This window comes from Protobothrops mucrosquamatus, unplaced genomic scaffold (assembly GCF_001527695.2).
Source record: "Protobothrops mucrosquamatus isolate PMUCROS unplaced genomic scaffold, P.Mucros_1.0 scaffold126, whole genome shotgun sequence".
NCBI lineage: Eukaryota > Metazoa > Chordata > Lepidosauria > Squamata > Viperidae > Protobothrops > Protobothrops mucrosquamatus.
In genome coordinates, this window is record NW_015386493.1 from 431,187 (window position 1) to 452,738 (window position 21,552).

Genomic DNA, 21,552 nt, shown 5'->3' on the forward strand with positions numbered 1-21,552 from the left:
CAGTCCTGCCAGCTGAAACAGCCATGTCTTGAGGGCGCGGCGGAAGGAGGGGAGATCCGGAATCACCCGGATCTCTGGGGGCAGCTCGTTCCAGAGGGTGGGAGCTCCAACAGAGAAGGCTCTCCCCCTGGGGGTCGCCAACCGGCACTGTCTGGTTGACGGCACCCTGAGGAGACCCTCTCTGTGGGAGCGTATCGGCTGGTGAGAGGTGATCTGTGGCAGAAGGCGGTCTCGGAGGTAGCCTTCTGTTACATATAGTGAAGAAGCATAAAAGCCTCTACTGCCTTGGTTTCCCTGTACCAATTGCCATCCTTGTACTCCTCGATACACATCCAGTTCTAAAAAAATCCAGTCACACAGTGACAGGCCTCTTTGTTACAACAGAATTAAAGTTGTTAACAATTGTAAATATTAAGCTCAATTGTCAGTGGGTAAAACAGACAATGCAATAGCACATGTGAAATAGATTCTTTCTCCCTGACTGAACAGAAAAAAATACAGCTTTCATATGGGAGACTTATAAATACCAATGGTTGCCCTAATAGGTAACATCTCAATACATGCCGGGGCAAATTGTCTCATTTGAGGGGCACATATAATATTGAAAAAAATATCTAGGGACAGTCCAGGGAGGGGAATCAATTGCACTATAAAAGGGGTGGGAAATTGTGGCTCTTTTATTTTGCATATCTAAATCCTAAGTCATTTGCTTCAGATAAATTAAAATTTTATCAAGACTCAACTCTGATAATGTTGAGAAGGAAAGACCAACACATGGCAAATTATCATTAATTTCTCTTTTTAGAGTAGAATAGAACCTGTCTAATAAGGTGAGATGAATTAAGGAAAGTCCCCATTTGACTTGCTTTAGCCAAAATTTGAGAGAATGAAGTCTTAAATAGATCCCAAGGAAAATGCAGTCTCATTTCAATTGCATTCAAGTGTTAAAGATTGGATAATGGACTCATATTTAAAAAATAAATAAATCAGATTTTTAAAATTTTTGATTGAATTCTTTCTAAGCTAAAATTGTTTCTAAGCTAAAAAAAATTAAACTATCTCCTTACAGATACACAACTGAGGCATATTAGATCTAATATTTCTAAAATAAATTTAATTGAGCTAGATGAAAACTTGAAGATTTGCAAAACCCTGAATTCTACCTTGTCTATCAGAACTTTAACTTTTTCAAAAACTACAGCAGCATTGATCTAGACCAGAGGACACCATTTGGACACCAGGGACCAGTTCAATGGAGAAAGGTTTTTCCACGGACCGGAGAGTGTGTGATTTCGTGTGCTGCCTGCATTCCACGGATGGGGCTTTGCTTATTTGTGTGGACCAGTTGCTGGCATGCTGCGGCCCAGTACTGGTCCATGGACCGGGGGTTGGGGACCTCTGATCTAGACTATCTATATACTATTAAAACTCTCATGTATATAACCTTTAACTGGGTGAATTTGTATATCATAGGGTAAAATCTTTTCAACCAAAGTACCTCAAATGGGCTAATTTATAGAATGCATCCAAAACTGAGGACTCATGTCTCCCATGGAATTAATTTTTTTAATTTTTTTATAAAATTTGGCAAATTTTATAAACCACTTCATGACACAAAAATGGACAGAAAGCATTTTATGATGTAATAAAAAAATGTCATGAAACATTTCCTGTGCTATACAGCTTAACATAGGCTACTTTCAAAGCAGATACATCCCTGAATATTTCCCTGAATTTCTAAGAACTTTTCAAGTACATTAGTTCTGTCATTGTTCAAAGCGTTGAGGAATCCGGTAAGGAAATCTCTGAAATGGTCACAGATTCTGTAGGTTTTTTTTAATAAAAACTGCTGACTTTTAATCATTTTCTTTCGAAGTAAAACTAATGGTTTATCCATCCATAATTAAAATATTCTCAGATTTACAGCTATGTAGGGTGAGTTTATGCATCACACTAAGACCTGGTTTGCCTGAATTTCAGTTGTCTGGGTTTGTGTAATATACTAAGCCAAAACTAGGCAAATCACACTTTAGCTTAGTGATATACATTAACCAGGGCAGTGAGTAGGCTCACTAAAGCAGTGGAACTCTATTGAAGTAATTTAACATTAAAAGTGTTTAAATATGGCTGGGTGTTCTAAACTGTTTCATATATAAGAATCAGAATTATTTGAAATTCTGTATTTATTTCCAGTCCCTTTTTACATTATATTTCAAAACATGATTGTAAATTAGCCAGAATACCAACCCCATATGTAATTGTATGGCAACTTCTAATTATTCTAATAGGTAATAAGAGATAGATCTTACAATAATTCTTTGTAATAGGATGATGGAATCCTATGATGGAAGGTATGAGTCAGTGAGATCTTAAATGTGTTGCTTTATTTAGCTGTTTCTATCAAAGTTTAGGGAATTCAGCAAAGTTGCCTATCTGATTTAGATTTTATGCAAGTAGTCTTATTATATAATTTTTTAATTAGCAAAAATATTCTTTCTATTTATTTTTGTTGTTTTTAATAGTTTTTTTTTCAAATTTGCAATTTTCTGTTACTGTTTTTAGTTTAACTCACAGATGCATAGAGCTGAATACATTAATAAATTTAGTTACAGTAACCTGCCCTTCCACTTCCTTTAAATTTCATTTTTTTTCCAGATAGTTACAAGCATTCTGCTACGGTTGCGTTTTTCATATTCTACATATTCTCTTTTCACAGTAGTGTATATTTTTCTCCAATCCTTTTAATATGTTTTAACTGGCAGTCTACTTGAACATCTTTTCTTTTAATATATAATTTCATGTCTGGATAATAATGTCTGTTCTAAAATTTAACATCTGTGCTTAATATATTGTTTCCTGACCTAGACAAATTTATCTGCTTCCCTTGCAACTTGGCCTGTAAACAAGTGCTTCTGGGTTGAGTTCGTTCCTCCACTGATTTCAGAGGCAGTCACAGCAATGATACCGAAGGAGGAAGGCAGCACTATTGTGGCTGTTTTTTATGAGGACAATCTATCTGTAGAAGAGCTGAATAGTGAAACCATCTTTAGTCTCTTCAATTAAAAACTGTTATCTGCTTTGCTCATAAATTTAGCCTGGTATGAGGGAAGTGATTTCTGTGAGAGCTTGATCTTTCGCACATCTTGAAACAAATTCAGTAAAACCTGAGAAGACTGAGAAGACCTTATTCTATTTTAGAACAGGTCTTCATCTGCTGACACGATAATCTTAATTCAGAGTAGAATCTATATTGAAGATCTAAATGAGAAAGAATGAAATATATATTTTCAAAATCATAATATTTTTCTTTTCATAGATGCCATAGTCTAATAATTAAGGATTACAATCTGAATTATTTCTGTGTATTAGAATTTTTATATATCTTTACATTTGTTGCATGCATTGTTGCATTTATTCCCTCTGATCCCTAATCTTCATTAGACTCTGACAAGCTGGTTGAAAAACAAAACCCCTTGTTACTTCACACATTGATAAACTTTATTGTGAGAACCAAACAAGTGTAGTGCAAAAGTAAATCCTCAATTCTGAGACAAATTCTAAGAAAAACAACAACATAAAGAATAGTTACAGAGTTTGTGTTTTTCATTCCATAGTTGAAGAGATTAAGAAAGGTAATGATTATTGCAAATGAATCTGCAAAATGATGTTGTTGAAAGAAACATTAGATTTATTCAGCCAATAAGACCTTTTTTTTTTAAAAAAAGAGTTGTATTTTGGAATGTAAAAAGATTGATATTTATTTACATTTTTAATTTTTTCCTAGGGTGAGTTGTTAAATCCTTGTCGCTGTGATGGCTCTGTAAGATATACACATCAGCTCTGTCTACTGAAGTGGATCAGTGAACGAGGATCATGGACTTGTGAACTCTGCTGCTATAGATACCATGTTATAGCAATTAAAATGAAAAGGCCTTGCCAGGTAATATAAAATAATTTCCACTATCAACATGCCACATCAACATAACACATTTCATTTAGCCTTTTCTTCTCATGCTAAAGTTTAGAGAAAAATCCATCCATTGATCAATCTTGCAAAAATCCACCCTTTCAATTTTCAGTTATCATTAAAAGAAATTCATAGGGTACCAGCAGAAAATTTCCTCCCAATGCAAATAACAAAAGCTTTTTCCCCATTAAGAGAATTTACCTCCCTAATATGCCAGCTGCCTTGTAAAGTAGGTCAACTGGACATATTCTCTTTTGGTTGTAGTAGTTGAGAAAATTCCTCAGAGATGTGAGGCAATTAAAGTACAAGCTTTACATTTATATTACCTTTTTTTTTTTTTGCAAATGTGCTAGACTTCTATATGATCTGCCCTGGGTGTCTAATGGATCTAGAAGGCTTCCTGAGGTTGCTTTAGGACTTACCCTGTAACCTGGTGGGCAACTCTAGTTGCTTTGTAGAATAAAGAAGAGACAAGAGTGCTGCCAATACTAAGGGTCCATTGATTTTATCTCTGAGAAATGAAAAGAATGAAGAAATCTGTAGAATAAAAATAGTGAAAAATAAACAGTGAATATGATATGAGGCTATGTTTGAGCCTACCTTGAGACAATGCAGAAGTATGCTGTAAATTGTGTCGTAGAATGGTATCCAGCTGTCTTGTTTTGAGTAGCTTAGTTCATGTTGGGGATGAGTGGTTAGGACAATGCTCTTCATCCATTGTGGCATGTCTGCCTATATTATTATTATTATTAGGATTGATTGATTATTAGGATTGAGTCAAGCCAGATGTTTAGAGTAAATTTGGCATTTTTATCCATCTATCAAGTTCTTCCTAAGGACCTGGAATAGGCAGATGTTCTTGTTTGATGATGTCATTGGTATCATTACCGGATGTAAGCTGTTCCAAGTAAAGCTGCTATTTGGAGTCGACTGATGGTGATTTTGTCAATGCTGATGGTGTTCAAATGATGCTCCATATGTTTTAGGATTGCACCCAAGGCACCTATTAGTATTGGTTCTGCTCTAAAGATTCTGCCAAAATCAAAACTAAGTCATCTACAATAGCTCTTAACTTTTATGATTCTTTCTTAATCTTTACACCTGTGATCTTTTCATATTGTACTATATCTCTATTTAGTATTTCAAGAACTAAAATAAACAAGAGAAGAGATAGTGGGCAACCTTCTCTTGTTCCTTTTTGTATCTCACATGATTTAGTTAAATCTCTGTTCATGATTATTTGTGGTGTTATTTGTGTTCCTCAATCTGGAAAAATAATCATGATATTCTATTATACATTACCACCTCAAGCCATGCCAGAAATGATGTGGAAATCCTGACCTGGTGTCTTGAGATTGTATAGGTCTAAATGAGCCAAAACAAATTTAATCTGAATCTCAACAACACAGAAATAGCTCTGGACAAAGTTATTTGCCCTTTGAAGGAGCAATACTAAATATTGGATGTCTTTCTACCCTTAGGGCTTCTGCTGAAAATGGAAGCCATGACCAGAGAGGCATTTACACAATTGTGCCTATTGCAGACCTATCTGCCAACAATGACTCATTTCCTCATCTCTATATGATTAGACTTTGTAATGTACACTGGATCACATTGCCTCTCACGAGGTCCCAGAAATTTTAGTGGGCACAAATGTTAGTGTTGAGAGCCAATTTTCCAGTTAGTGAATCCAATTCAAAATGCTGTTTTTGGCTTGTATGTCTTATATATAAGATATATATCTTATATTTCTAAGTTCAAGAATACCTTACAGACTGTCTGCCCAATCTGGGCACAAGCAGGAAGGGGATGCTTAGTGTCCTGTCCCCATGAGAAAGCAAAAGGACAAAAAGCCTAAGGCAATCCTTCTGTATCATAGCTCCCTGGTTATACAATACCCTACACTAGGAACTGACCTTATTTGCATTCATTCCTTAGAGCAGTGATGGTGAACCTTTTAGAGACCGAGTGCCCAAACTGCAACCCAAAACCCACTTATTTATCGCCGGGTGCTAGGTAGGCATGGCCCACTAGGTGGGCAAGGCTGTGGTGGTCATGGCAGACTGGGTGGGTGTGGCCAAGGTGGGCATGGTCACCTCGATGTTGCTCGTGGGGAGGGATGCCTGTGGGGTCTGGGCAGGATTGGGGGAGATCTGGGGGATCTCTGGCAGATGGGGTGGTGGGCAGGAGGCTCGTCCTGCGGGGTGAAGCGAGCCAAGGTGAGGCAGGGCAGGGGTGCCATTGTCGCAGGGCAAGGCGAGGCCGGGGCAGCTGCTGCCTGACACCATTGGGCCCTGCACACAGAGGCCAGCAAGCGCATGGGGGCCGACAGTGTCCGTCAGCAGCCACAGCCTGCTGGCCCCTCAACCTGTGCACTCTGGGGCTCCGCAGCCCATCGCCAGCAGTTCAGAGAAGCCGCCTCTGAGCTGGACGGATAGCCGACAGCTGAGGAGGCAATGCAGTGGGTTGTGCCCAGGAAAAGGAGAGCATGCAAGCCAGGAGGGACAGGATGGAAGGGGAGGAAAACCAGCCGTGCTGGGATGCATCCGCCACATGGGACTTCGGCAAGTTAGCGGGTGGCTGGTTGAAGAGGGACGGTTGCCATCTCTGGGGCATGGCACGCGTGCCCACAGAGAGGGCTCTGAGTGCCGCCTCTGGCACGTGTGCCATAGGTTCACCACCACTGCCTTAGAGCAATGAAAATAGCTTTATTCCAGCAGGCATTTGAAGATTGATTTTTAGTACTGTTATGACTACATGGTATTTGAGCTTTTGGTTTTTTTTAAATGTGGATATCAGATTTATATATCTTTTCTTTTTAATTTTATTATGAAGCTTTTAGAATCTTGAGAGCTGAGTGTTGCTTAAATTCATATACATATGAATAAGTTCTTGGAAATGAGATAGCATTATTAGAAGCTAAAAATCTCCACTAATGGACTAAGAGCCTGCTCTCCTTTCATTCCCTGTTAGGTAGCTAGATGAACACAGGTTTTCACAGAGCTGGGCAGTGGGTGAACAAATCTTTGTTGGATTTGTTAGAAAAACCACCCAGACTCTAGCTCATGATAAACTAATGAAGGATTATGCCAAGGATTAAAAACAAAAGCAGCTTAACATGTACTACTTATTCTGAAGTACGAGACTCACAGAACACAGAGGGCATGTACAGTTGTATCATACGATAGCTACATGCAATAATCAGCACGACAAGGGAGTAATTATTCCAATGTTTATTTCGCTACACAGGAAGTAAAATTGCCTTTTCTTACTGTCTACCAATCAGGAAGAATCTTTCTCAACCTTCTAAAAGCTAAAAGATGGATTTTATTATTTTATTTACTAAGCTTATATATGTCTCTTTGGTTACAATTGAGTCTGGTTGTTTATCTTAATCCTCATGGATTCCACACAACTACTTTCTACCACTTTTCTGCACCAGCAACCATCACTACTCTTAATGGATTCCAAATAGTAAAGAGATGGCAAAATGACAAGATGATCAGTCTTATTTGTCCCAAGTCAGATTTGCCTGGAATTTCTGAGGTTTTCATTCTGCTGGATTGCTGAATTGATTAACAACCTCTCCATATTTGTTACCTACACGTATCCATATTTCTAATAGCAATCTCCCTTCCCCAGTTCACCACTTTGTCTTTTTCTCTTGGAATTGTCTTCTGAGTCTTGAGGTTCTTATTTTGTTTCTTTTCTTTTTACCTTTCCAGCCATCTCCAAGAGAAGAGAGAATATAAAAAAAGGGAAGAGAAGAGGGGATATAAAAGGAAGGGGGGAGAGAAGAGAGGATATAAAAGTAAGGGAGAGAGAAGAGAGGATATAAAAGGAGAGAGGAGAGTAAAGAGGATATAAAAGGAGTAATGAATCTGGTTTCTCCATCGACTTTGTTTGTCAGAAGGTTACAAAAGGGGATCACATGATCCTGGGACACTGTGGCCATCATAAATATGAATCAGTTGTCAAGCATCCAAATGTAGATTGACCCTGGGGATGCTGCAACGGTCATAAGTGTGAAAAGTGGTCATAAGTCACTTTTTTCAGTGCCATTGTAACTTTGAACAGTCACTAAGTGAACTGTTTTAAGTTGAGGACTACCTGTATTTTATCACTTTTTTCCCTTTTTTTGTTCATCAAGTTTTTGACACCTTGCTAGCCGACTGGTGGTACTCGAATATTCCCATATCCTAAAAGTGGTACAATCTGTGAAAAGGTTGAAAAGCCCTACTCTAACCAACAGCCCTCCATCTCTGCTGGTTCTTAACTTGGATGGAATGTATAGTTGAAGAAGGAGTGAGGGGGAATGTTGGCAGTAGTACTGCACCTTCCCAGGGAGGAGGCAACAGATTCCAGAGAGGGACCAAAGACTAGAGACTGAACAGTCCTGAACTGCATGGGAGGGGGGAGGAAATGGTTCAGAATAGCCAATTATAACCACTTACCGTGTTTCCCTGAAAATAAGACCCAACCAGTAAATAAGCCATAGCATTTTTTCAGGATGCTTGTAATACAAGCCCCACCTCAAAAATAAGCCCCAGTTAAGATTGTCAGCTAGACAGCTGCATTTAGTACCATATTTCCCCGAAAATAAGACCTAACCAGAAAATAAGCCCTAATGCGTCTTTTGAAGCAAAAATTAATATAAGACCCAGTCTTATTTTCAGGGAAACATGGTATTAGCATTTCTTACTACTATTTCACTTAAAAAAAACCCTTCATGTTAAAGGAAAATTGCATTAAACTTTGCTATTAGATTTTCTTCAAGTCTTAAATAAGCACTGTATTAATTAAGCAAATACATTAATATGCTCCTCCTTGTCAATGAATTAAAATAATTTTATCCTTCCTGTTTAGCTATCATAAGTATCAGAAAAGAGGTACAGACTTCTTTACCTTTTTTCTCCCGGTTAATGGTGACCTATATTTTTGTAACCCTAAAATGCATCAGAACAGCTACACTAGAATAGAATAGAATAGAATAGAATAGAATAGAATTATACAGTAAAAAATTATATCTCACAAATTCTAGTTTTAAATTGTGTAGCATCTTTCTTTATACTGAACCTGAACATTGTATTACATTTATGAGAGTAACAGTTGCCCAAAGTTCTACAAGTCTGACTATTCCTCAGTACTTAGTTAAATCTGTAGGATTAATGGAGCTCAGCTGATTGAATAGGATAGGGGATAAGAATTTCTTATCCCTAGATTTTCTCATTTCTGTGCATGCTGCAAGCAAATTATTTTTGGCTTTGCTTTCTTGCATACGCAATGAAATTGGCATCTAATATTTGTAAAATATATATTCTGAACATCCAAAATTTCTTATCATTTTTTTTTCAACATTGTATTTCTCTAAAAATATTTGTTCTCCATATTTTGCCCATTAAATTTGTCCAGATGAATTTAGCTAAGGTAGAATTAAAGATTTCTGTTTTCTTGTCTAAGTTAAGCCCACCCAGAAGTTTTATGATGTGGTCATTTCTGCTATATTTTCAATATTATTACTGTTGCCGTAATAGGCAAATGTTAATTATTAATTCATTTAGTATCATTATATTCTGTTTTTCTGTTGACTCTTTCAGAAAAGCTCACAACAATTAGAAAATGCATTGGTACACATGTATCATATATAAACATACCTACATACAAACCCTTTCCCCCCACACAAAACAGAACATCAGCATTAAGGCAGATATAAGATACTGTTTTCATATATTTTAATTGTTTCTCCCACACACTTTTTTTTCTCATAAATTTCTCTCCACAGGACAGTTGTATTGGCACCTGCAATTGGACCAGTGGTGGGATTCAGCTGGTTTGCACCACTTCGGCAGAACCGATAGCTAATTTTTTGTTGCCCAGGCCAAGGATGTACTTCCGGAAGTGGTATCCACACAGAGAACCAGTTGTTCACATATTTGAATCCCACCACTGAATTGGACCTATATTTACATAAATTTAAATTTAAGCATGGGTAGCTTCAATTCAATCTAATATGAGAGGTAACTATAATGTATAGATGAAGACAGGAAGGAAGGCTGATTCTCAGTTACTGAATAACTGCAATAATTTATAGCCTATACATTTCAACAACTGTAGTTAGCTGCCAATCAAATAAGAAACATGTCTTAAACACAAAGTGAAGCATGGATTGTACTTCATTTTTATACTTGTTATTTTTTTCAACCCAATGGAATGTTGAATAGGAATTATGTAAAAGGGGCTTGGGGTCTCAGGATTCTATTAACATGATAACTATCTGAAAACAAAACAGCATGGGACCAGATTTGATTTGGGACAAATCAACAGTAGAAAGATATAGTCTGAAAATGGACTAGATCTGATTTCAATGCAAAATGCCAGGGGAAAAAATCCCTTCTTCACTCTAAGTCCCTCCCTCCTATCTCCTGGTCATGTGGCCCGAAGTGGAGCTGATATTAAGGGGGTTGGAAAGAATTCCAAACCTATGCATGCTCTAATTTATCAGTGACCATACATTACTTTTATAATACAATATTTAAAAGCAATCGCTTAAAATAGAAAATAATTGACAGCCAAAGAAAATTTACAACAGAAAGCAAAATAATGATAATAATCTAGGGCCACAAACATTATTTAAAAGCCACATCTTAACTGCGTTGTGAAAATGCCAGCAGAGAGATAGTCATTTAGGTTCACCCACAGTAGATGTTCTACAATTTAGGAACCACTTAAAGTTCTTTATTAAAATCCTGTTGTGAAATCTTTATTTCTTCATAAAACTGCAAATGCAAAGCTTCCACTTCCTACTGGGCTACTTTGATTTCAGCATGTTGTTAATTACTCCCATAGCTGGTACTCTCAGATATTTTGGAGTATTCGGTTAATTCCAAACTATAATGGCTGGGGATTATAATCAATGTAATCCAAAACATCCAGTCCAGGAACCAGTTATTTATTCCATGTTGCTTTATTCATTACGATATAACTTTTTGTTTACATAAACAGTGATTCTATTCTCTAAAATTGGGGGCAGGGTGTGTTCCAAGGGAGAAGTTCTAGGATCAATATTATAGAATAAAAAAAGGAGTTAATTAGAATGCATTAATAAATGATTATGACACAAGTCAGTGCTCTTAGTAATCACATAGAGCAGGGGTGTCAAACTCAATTTCATTGAGGGCCATATCAGCATTGCGGTTGTCCTCGGGGGGTAGGTGTGGCCAGGGTGGGCGTGGTCTACTGGGTGGGCGTGGCTGGGGTGGGTGTGGCCTACTGGGTAGGCATGGCCAGCTCTACATCATTCGCGTCAAGGGTGCCTGTGGGGGCCTGGGCAGGAGTGGGACAGATCTGAGGGTCTCTGGCACAAGGGGGTGGGACCAGGGCAAGCGCCAAGGCATAGTCCACTGGAAGAGCCTGCTGAAACCCCTCCCCCGGAGCCCATCAAGCCAGATATGTGAAGTAGGCGAGGGCCATTTGCTGGCCACTTCCAGGCGATGGTGCATTTCTTCATTCCTCACAAAGGGTGACACCTCCCCAGCATGCACCCAGGGGGCGGGGCCGACACAGCAGAGGCCAGTCCCTTGATGTTTCCAGATGGCCTTGTGGAGCTAAGGCTGAATGCTTTTCACCATAGATGGCTACCACAAAATTGTACATTGGCTCCCGGCTGGTCTGGGCCAGGGCCAAGGCAGCGTGGGCCGTTCCCTCACTGTTTCCAGGATGGCTTCGCGGGCCACATGAAACCACGTCGCGGGCCGCATCTGGCCCGGGCCTTGTGTTTGACATGTCTGACATAGAGAAACCTTCTCCAGGATAACCTGTCCTCAGCCTCACCCTTCAAATCTTTCAAAAGTATATCCATTAATGCTGTAATTGAGTCCATCCACTTTGCTGCTAATCATTTTCTTTTTCTTTCTTACCTTTCCCATCATTTTAGACTTCTGAAGAGATCTGGGTTTTTGTATAATGCGTCCGCGAGGAGAAGGGCGGGATATAAATTTAAATATAATAATAATAATAATAATAATAATAATAATAATAATAATAATAATAATAATAAACCATCAGACTAGTATCCTCAGTTTAGCACTGGTAATTAATATTTCTTCCTCTAATTTAAAACCACAGATTCATCTTTTTCTTGTCCAAACCTCCTCAATATATATTCAGTGTATATATTGAATGAAAAAGGGGAGAATATACAACCTTCTCTCATTCTTTTGCTGACTTAGAACCAGTCTGTTTCATCATTTTTCCTTCTTGACTATGGTTTTCTTTTCTATGTATACAGTTCTCATGAGGACAATTAGAAGTTCTGGGATCCCATTTTCCCCAAATATATTCACAGCTTGTCATGGCTGACATAAATGCCTTTCTATAACCAATGAGGCATATACTGACTTTCTAAATTATCTTGTGTACATCAACAATAATGCCTTTTGTAAAACCAGCTTGAACATTTGGCACCTCTCCCTTCCAATGTAAGGTCCTAATCTGCATTGGACAATCCTAAACATCATTTTGTTAATATGTGAAATTAAGGGTATTGTATAATAGATTGCATATTCTGTTAAGTCTCCTTTCTTTGATATTGACTAACATCTTCCAATCTGTGGTCACTGTGCCATATTTCTATAGCTATTCCATCAATTCCTGTAATTATCCAACTTGGTAATGACTTGAGTGCCGAACTAAATCCTGAACATGTTCTTGTACAGTGTCAGTTAAAACAGTTGCTGACCCAGACAGTACACCTTGTCTGTTGTGGCAGCAATGCTCTGGAACAGTCTTCCCTTAGTGATTTCAGTTGTCCTAGCCCTATTGTCTTTTAAACCAGCCTTGAAGACAAAGTTCTTTTACCAAACTCTGGGCTAAGAAGCATGTGCCTTTGGGGGGGGGGGGAACTTCATTAATATGTTGGGTATGTTAGTCCCTGGGTTATCATCATCATCTCCTCCTCCTCCTCCTCCTCCTCCTCCTCCTTTCAGATATTGGTTTAAATTTGTCAATTTGTTATCCAAAGTTATTTATGAATCGGGTGGCCTATAAACTACATAAATGTATCCTCCAATTTTACAATGGTGTGTACGGTGTGTGTGCAACAAATTTATTTTGCAATTTTATGCTGTTTCAAATATATAAATATGAAAATAATTTTACAACATGTTAATGATACACATGTAATTACAATAAAGTACCAATAAAGTACAATAAAAAGCCACTTTGGGGTCAATCACTGTATCTCAGCCCAATCTACTTCACAGTGTTGTTGTTGTGGGAAAGTAGGAGGAGGCAGGTGTATTGGAAATGTTTTCCACCTTGAGTTATTTGTAAAACTCATAAAGGCAGAATATAAACTAATAAACAAATAATATATTTTAAAAAGTACAGTAGATGAATTCCAGTCTGTTAGTCTTTTATATAACTCAATTAGTAGAACGAGTCAAAAACTATAGAAAAAAAGGAATACCGTAATATACCTTAAACCTTTCCCCTGCAATCTTTGCATTGATCTTTTAGTATCTGCACAGAATAAATACCATAACAGTGAACAGTGAATAGACATCCATAACACTGAAAATTCTTAACATGCATTATTAGCATGTCCAAATTATCCAGTTGTAAACAATTCTATAACTTGATTTTAGAGTATTATTAAACTTAAATCATGCTCATAACCAACTGACCTCATTGTTCCGATCAACTAAAGAAAATTTTCATATTTGAAATAACTGAATTCCAAAACCTGAAATCATACTCCTACACAGTGTGGCACTCCTGGACTAGAAGACCTCCAAGGTCCCTTCCAGCTTCTATTCTATTCTATTCTATTCTATTCTATTCTATTCTATTCTATTCTATTCTATTCTATTCTATTCTATTCTATTCTAAACCTGTGTGCTAGTTGAGCACATAGGATGCTTCTGAATGTAATTGTGGGATTGCTTTTTACTTGATTATTTTCTTAAGAGTTCCTGTCTAGAAGAGATTTAATTTTATGACTTCACAAAACTGAATCCTTGAAGAATGACATTTAGAAACATTCACTATTTCTTGAAATTTGCCTGGTTTCTGTATGTAGAAGAGTAATAAAACACCATGTAGCCACTTATTAAAGTTTTAGTGTTCTTTATCAATTTGACTTCTTTCCTTGCATCAGTAATCTCCAGATCTTCGTGGCATGTAATGCCTTATTGCGGGACTAAGTGTAGAATATCATTTTTCATCAATATGGTTGCACCATTGAGTCGTTGCAATATCATGATGGCACTATCATCATTTTCATTAGATCATTCTATTTTAATTAACATTTTGAATTCAGAGATTCTTGCTATAGCATCACAGATTTGAAACTAATATTCTCCAAGTAAGGTTTTATAATTTGAGGAATATATGCATCACAGTTTAAAGTAAAATTTCAGTATTGATAGTAATGTTTGTGTCTTTACCAAGAGTTAGAATATGAACTGTTGGCAATGTTATTTCATCCATGATGCTATTTTGCACAATTCTGCTAACAATTTCTAGAAATTCAAATTCTTACTGCTTCATGCACCTATGCTCTTCCATTTGACATTCATATGCTGGATGTAAACTCTGAACTATTCAGTTCAATAGGAAAGATACTGATAACCAGCAAAACACAACAAATACCTAGATTTCTTCTGGAGCTAAATGCTTGCATTTAAAATTAATTTGTTTTCTTCCTTTTTGGCTGGGTCTTTGAACAGTGTGATGAGCAATTTTTCTCTATTTATTAAGTTTATTTATTTATTTATTTATTTATTTATTTGTTTGTTTATTTGTTTGTTTGTTGTCCATTATACCATAGGGTAACTCTGGGTGGCTTATAATTATATTTTAGTTAAAACATAAAATGTTAAAATCACACCTTACAGCCACAGACACATGGAGAGGGCGGGGGAGGAGTGGGGGAAGGTGGGATCTGTTATTACTCAATTAAACACCTCCATTGCCCTGATCCCCCTCTGGGGCCCCAAGCCAACTGGCATAGCCACATCTTTAGACCCTTATGAAAAAATAGGAGGGTTGGAGCCAACCTCACATCGGGGGGCAAGATGTTCCAGAGAACAGAAGCAACAGCAGAGAAGGCCCTCCTCCTGGACCTAATCAGCCAGAATACTTGGGCTGACGGGACCCGCAACATGCCTCCTCTGCTGGCATGAATGGTATAAGCCAATCCCAGCAGGGTGAGATGGTCCCTCAAGTAATCTGGACTGATGCCATGAAGGGCTTTAAAGATGATCACCAGCACCTTAAATTGCACCCAGAAGCAGACCGATAACCAGTGCAGCTAGCAGTGATGCTACAGGGCCCATCTTTGGTGGGCCTGAAACTATCACGCTGCCACACTTTGCACCACCTGTAGCTTCCAAATGCTCTTCAAGGGCAACCCCGTGTAGAGTGCATTACAATAGTCCAGTCATGAGATGACTAGGGATTGAATGACTGAGCACAGGGAATCCTGGCGCATAACAGGAAGTTGTGCAAAAGCTCTCCCAACCATGACTGCCACCTGTTCCTCAAACTGGAATTGCGACTCCAGGAGAACCTCCAAGTTACGGACCAGGTCTTTCTGGGGCAGTGCCACCCCATCCAGAGTCAAGGATGACAAAGTCCCGGATCCTAGATCCCTGAATACTCAAAGCCATTCAGTCTTACCAGGGTTCAGTCAAAGCCTGTTGTCCCTCATCCAGGCCCCCACAGCCTTCAAGCACCATGAAAGGGCGGCCACAGCATCACCTGGGTCACCAAGAGTGGAAATATAGAGTATATACAATCTATGTCAGATAGCTATGACAGATGAGGCTATAAGAAATCGAGCTACCATCCATTCTTGAACCATTCTATATCTCTTTCAGAAGATCTATAACAGTTAATTTTGATAATTTGATTTATGTTTTACTTTTTTAAAAGAAATGTTAGTTGTCTATTTGAGTCAAATGATGGGGTATAGATTTGTGTTAAACTACTATATATGGTTGAATAAAAGAATAACTGTCATATAAGAGACAGTTCTGCTTTGAAGAATGGGGAAAACTTTGTTTTGTCCCTTTGTGGTAAGATTATACATGCAGAGATAATATGTCTGTATGTATAATATGCAAATTATTTACAATTGTTATGAATAAAAATTCTCCACATTTTATTTGAATGGCACTTTATACAGTATTTAATCACAATGAATTTGTATATACAAGCATGCTTATAAGACTAATGTGTAACTATAAACAATATATATTTAATTATTCAGGCTTCACTCTCTTTGTGCTAGGGTTATATTTCCTGAAAACGTCTCAAAAAGCATATTCATATAAATTGAGACACTGAAATGGGGGTTGCAGGGTATTGTAATAAATGTGCCCATAAATTTTAGAGCTTTATTCTTAAGCACTGCATCATTCTAATGAATTTCTTCTTTGTTTCCTGTTGCATGTACAGTGAAAGCATTTTCTGCATGTATCTTTAAAATTGGATTTCTAATGTGTACAATTATCATGGCAAAGAAAGAGGAAACATGACAAACTTTATTAGCATTCTTCATTGTGTTGCACCCAGTTTTGACAAAAACTATGTTTTTATTAAACATTGAAAAATAATGTCTGAACAGAGATTTGTGGCATTTCTAGACTGTTAAAGTTATTCAATTTAAGACGATTCAATGAAATGAATGGAATTTCTTTCTCCAAAATGAATATGAAAAATGCTATGAACAAATGCAGTAGAACTTTGTGACTATTGGCATGATGAGTTTAAACAGACCTAGAGTTTTTTGATAAATATTTTATCCATATTGTTTTCCTTCCTTTTAGTGGCAGAGCATTACTGTAACTCTGGTTGAGAAGGTGCAGATGATTGCTGTAATTTTGGGATCACTATTCTTAGTAGCAAGTGTAACTTGGCTTCTGTGGTCGGCCTTCAGTCCCTATGCAGTATGGCAAAGAAAAGACCTCCTTTTTCAAATCTGCTATGGAATGTATGGTTTTATGGATCTAGTATGCATAGGTAAGTTAAAAAATAATACAGTCATTCATTTTGTTAAATATGGCATGTTATCATTTGAGTGTATGTTTTTGTACATCTGATTTACATACATGGTAGTTTCTAGAAAAAATAAAATGTTTGTGGGGGAGTATTGTGACTTTTAGATATAACAAGAATTTCAATTTTAAAGATGCAATAATTCAGATATAAAATAATATTAAAAAGTTGCCTGATAATTACTCTCATCCACAATACCCATAGAGAAATCCATAATACTCTCAATTTAAATTAAATTGCAGCAGCCTTTAAGAATATCAAGGGACAATCAATCAGTGGATCATGGGTTACATACCTCTAGAAGCACCCAAAATTGAATCTCTGAAATTTGGTAGAAAATTTTGAAAATTTCAAAAGAGCCAGGTTTGGTCTAGTGGTTAAGTCACCAGGCTAAAAACCAGGAGCTAGTAAATTCTAGTCCTCCATTAGGCATGAAAATTAGCTGGGTGACTTAGGGCCAGTCATTCTCTCTTAGTCCAGCTCACCTCACAGGAATGTTGTGGGGAAAATAGGAGCAAAAAGGAATATTTGGTATATTTACTGCCTTGGTTTATTTATATAAATAAAGGAGGGATAAAAAACTCTTTTAAAAATCACTAAAAAACAGTAATATTATTTACAGTGTGAATTAACAATATATTAAGCACGAAGCATGAAGCTGAAGACACCAGCCTGAAGATGACGAATGTGACTTTGTCGAAACGTCGCCAAGACACTTCCAATTTTACGCGGGAGAAAACCCGAATATCCAAAGACCTACATACAAACACCATATATATATATATATTCAGAAATAAAAACAAAAATACGACTCTTGGGAATATTCATTATAAAACAAAGCGACCACCAAGATAAATCTATAAAACATATAGAGTTTAATCTACCAAGCTTTCGTCAAGTGCACTTGACATCATCAGGGTTAAAAAGGCAAATGCTGGGAAAGATTTATATAAATCTTTCCTAGCATTTGCCTTTTTAACCCTGATGATGTCAAGTGCACTTGACGAAAGCTTGGTAGATTAAACTCTATATGTTTTATAGATTTATCTTGGTGGTCGCTTTGTTTTATAATATATATATATATAATTTATATATATAATTTCAAATAGGAAAGTGCCTAAAACCATAAAAGAAGAAAGACTGGACCAAAATTTGACTTCACCTTTATAGTTAGGTCTCTACATTACTACTTTATCCATTCTTTTGACAAAGAACACCTATTATATTATTAAAAATACTATAATTCTTAGAATAGTTGAATACATACGTATATAGTATTTGTATACAAATATTGGCAAAAATCCCACCAAATTTAATGATTTTTAACTGTATATATTTCATTGAGCTATAGGACACCCTTGGCAAGGTACTCAAATGTCTTTGGACCAATGGACAACCTTCACATATTTCTGATGGATAATCTGAATACTAAGCTATATTTTGCATAGATAACTATTTCATTGCTATTGGTTTTTGAGAACTACTTAATCATTTTCAATACAATTGATTTTTCAAGAAACACTTATACAATTCTTCCTTGTGGTTAATTTGCTGAAGGGTATGCTTAGAAACAGCTAAAGGCCATGGAATCCCACAGATTCCATTTTGTCTATCGTATTATTTAATAACTTTTTGAAGTTATTGGTGAATACATAAATGGATATTTATTTTTTCTAATAAGTGACTTTCGACATAGACTTTTCCATTAGATTTTAAACAGGTTATGATGTCCTAGATGAATGTCTAGAATCAATATAGAACAAAATAGAACAAAATAGTGGATAGAATAGTTATTATATTATTTTGTATTTAATTTGCTTTGAATAAGATTGATCTTGACAAGAATTTTAAATGAGAAACAAGTTGTTGCAAACAGTAGATGGATCTTTGACCAGGGATCTTGATCAGGTTTGCAACTTGGAAAAAGAATAAACAATTTCTGGGTACCCTGGTAGTGAACTGGAGAATTGTTTGCATGTTTGCTACTGCCTTTGCACGAAACATTAGATCGAGCTACAATCACACATGACTCAATCACATCCAGATTAATTACTAATTTTCTACATCATCATGCCTTTAAAGCAGACATGTCAAACACAAGGCCCGGGGGCCGGATGCAGCCCGTGAAGTGGTTTCATGTGATCCATGAAGCCATCCTGAAAACAGTGAGGGAACGGCCCCCGCTGCCTTGGCCCTGGCCCAGGCCAGCCGGGAGCCAATATACAATTTGTGGTGGCCATCTTGGCACTTGCCTGGGCACTTGCCCCGGTCCCACCCCCTTCTTCCAGAGACCCTCAGATCTGTCCCACTGCTGCCCAGGCCCCCACAGGCACCCTTGATGCGAATAATGTAGAACTGGCCATACCCACCCAGTAGGCCACACCCACTCCATCCACATCCACCCGGTAGGCTGCACCCACTCTGGCCACACCCACCTGCCCCCCCAAGGGCAACCACAATGCTGATGTGGCCCTCAGTGAAATTGAGTTTGACACCCCTGCTTTAAAGTATCTATAAAAACTGAGACTTTCATAATGTGGTTGTGAGAAAACTAACTATGCCCGGGGGGGGGGGGGGAAATGTACCAGCTAATATTGTACAATGTCTATTGATTTCTAGTATGACTTCAGCCCCAGTTCTCATTTTGCATTTGAATAGATGGTTAATATTGATATGTCCCCATTTTCATGTACTACATGTATATCCCTCTCTCAACACCCTGCCTGCCCATGAGATGGTATTCTTCTTTCCAACTCAAAAGATCCTAGTATTGAGAAGGAGAATGGAAGCATAATTCCTTTTCCTTGCAGTAATTCTGAGTGAGTCTGTGGAGACTATATGCCTTATCCCTATCCACAAGCAGTTCTCCTCAGGAAAGCTGTTTTCTCTAGCATTAGCAGCAGAAAATGATGCATCTACTTTCCCAGGGCAATTGATCAACAGGATCAATGTCTGATGGGAAAGAGAAAAGCAATTTTCTATTGCTAATAGCAAAGGGAAAATAATAATAAGTTCCCTACCAGTTATTTGATTAGAGAGAAAAGCTGCTAGACATTCCCACAGTTTTGTAAGCTGCATCTTTTGCAGCTAAGGGCTCTTCTAGTTGTTCTCCCACATGTACTTTAAAGGTTTCTGTAAGGATGAATTCAGCCAATGAAGTGAAGTAATGCTTTGTTTCCTCACCATGTGAGATACTAGTGATTATCTAAGTGCTTCTAATAATGGAAATTCCTTCCCATAACAATTTTTTACTTGCTGATATATAATAAAAATAGTTTAAATATTATTTGAACCCATTGACATCAAATGTGCCTTTATTTCCATTGATGCTGATGTTCCTATTTATTTTATTTTATTTTAATAAATGATGATTGTCTCTTTATGTAGAATTTTAACTTGCTTAGGAAAAAGTATCTAATGAGAACACTCCTAAAGAATTATGGTCTAGCTTGTAGTCTTAGGACTCCCATATTGGGATTTTTTAAAAAAAATCTAGTTGACAGCTATATTACAGCAAAGAGATAAAAAACTATGTATGCAATGGTATAAATTTGTGGTCTGGATTCTGAAAGCCCAGGTATGACTTAAGCTTAAAATCATTTTCTACTGCTGCCAGCTTTGCAACCTTGGACTAAGTTTCAAAAGAAAGGATAGAGCCACAATGTCTAAGAAATCAATACCTCCTTAAAGTTGGGAGCAGAAAAATGAAGTACCAGATTTCTGGGAAGAGTACTTTGTCTAGGCAGAAATAAGATGTTGCTCTGAATAGGTTGTGCTATAATTCTATAATCTCTCTATAATCTCAATTCAACTGAAACAGTATTGACTATATTTGAGCAAAGAGTGGGAGTTTCTGGGTTAAAGGGCTCATAAGGTACTGACATGATGTTTCTAAAAGTATAACTGAAACTGTTATTTCTTGAAATTCATTTTTACTTTGATCATCCAGATAACTTGATGTTAATCAGAATAGAGCTGGAAGGAACATTGGAGGGCTTCTAATCCACCCTCCTGCTCAAGCAGGAGACCTAAACCATTTCAGACAAGTGGCTGTCCTGTCTGTTCTTAAAAACCTCCAGTGATGACTTCCGGTTCCGGGTTGTGGCATGTACAGTCGTGTAAAGAGACTCCTCTCTTCGCTGGCTGCTTTCCCTCCTCCAGTAGACCCTAATTGGGTTGAAAAGTCGCCCTGGAGGGGCGACTACCGATGAGGAGGACTCTTGTCGATCGTGGGGGGAGGTGGTAGTTGCTTCCGCGGTCTGAGGACAATCACTTAGATATGAGCCAGCAGTGTGCTGCAGCTGCCCAAAAAGCCAACACAGTGCTGGGCTGCATTAACAGAGGGATAGAATCAAGATCACGTGAAGTATTAATACCACTTTACAATGCCTTAGTAAGGCCACACTTGGAATACTGCATCCAGTTTTGGTCACCACGATGTAAAAAAGATGCTGAGACTCTAGAAAGAGTACAGAGAAGAGCAACAAAGATGATTAGGGGACTGGANAGGAGAAACTTCCTGACAG

At 37.5% G+C, this 21,552-nt stretch overlaps 1 protein-coding gene across 1 annotated transcript in view; it reads left to right on the top strand.

Annotated features, from left to right (window-relative positions):
• The window catches only part of MARCH11 (membrane associated ring-CH-type finger 11), a 36,802-nt gene that overhangs the window by 5,484 nt on the left and 9,766 nt on the right, over positions 1–21,552 (top strand). Inside the window, exons 2-3 of the mRNA XM_015812996.1 lie at positions 3,785–3,940; positions 16,798–16,990. Of these exons, the coding sequence (XP_015668482.1) occupies positions 3,785–3,940; positions 16,798–16,990 (349 nt within the window). The remainder of the gene's footprint in view (positions 1–3,784; positions 3,941–16,797; positions 16,991–21,552) is intronic.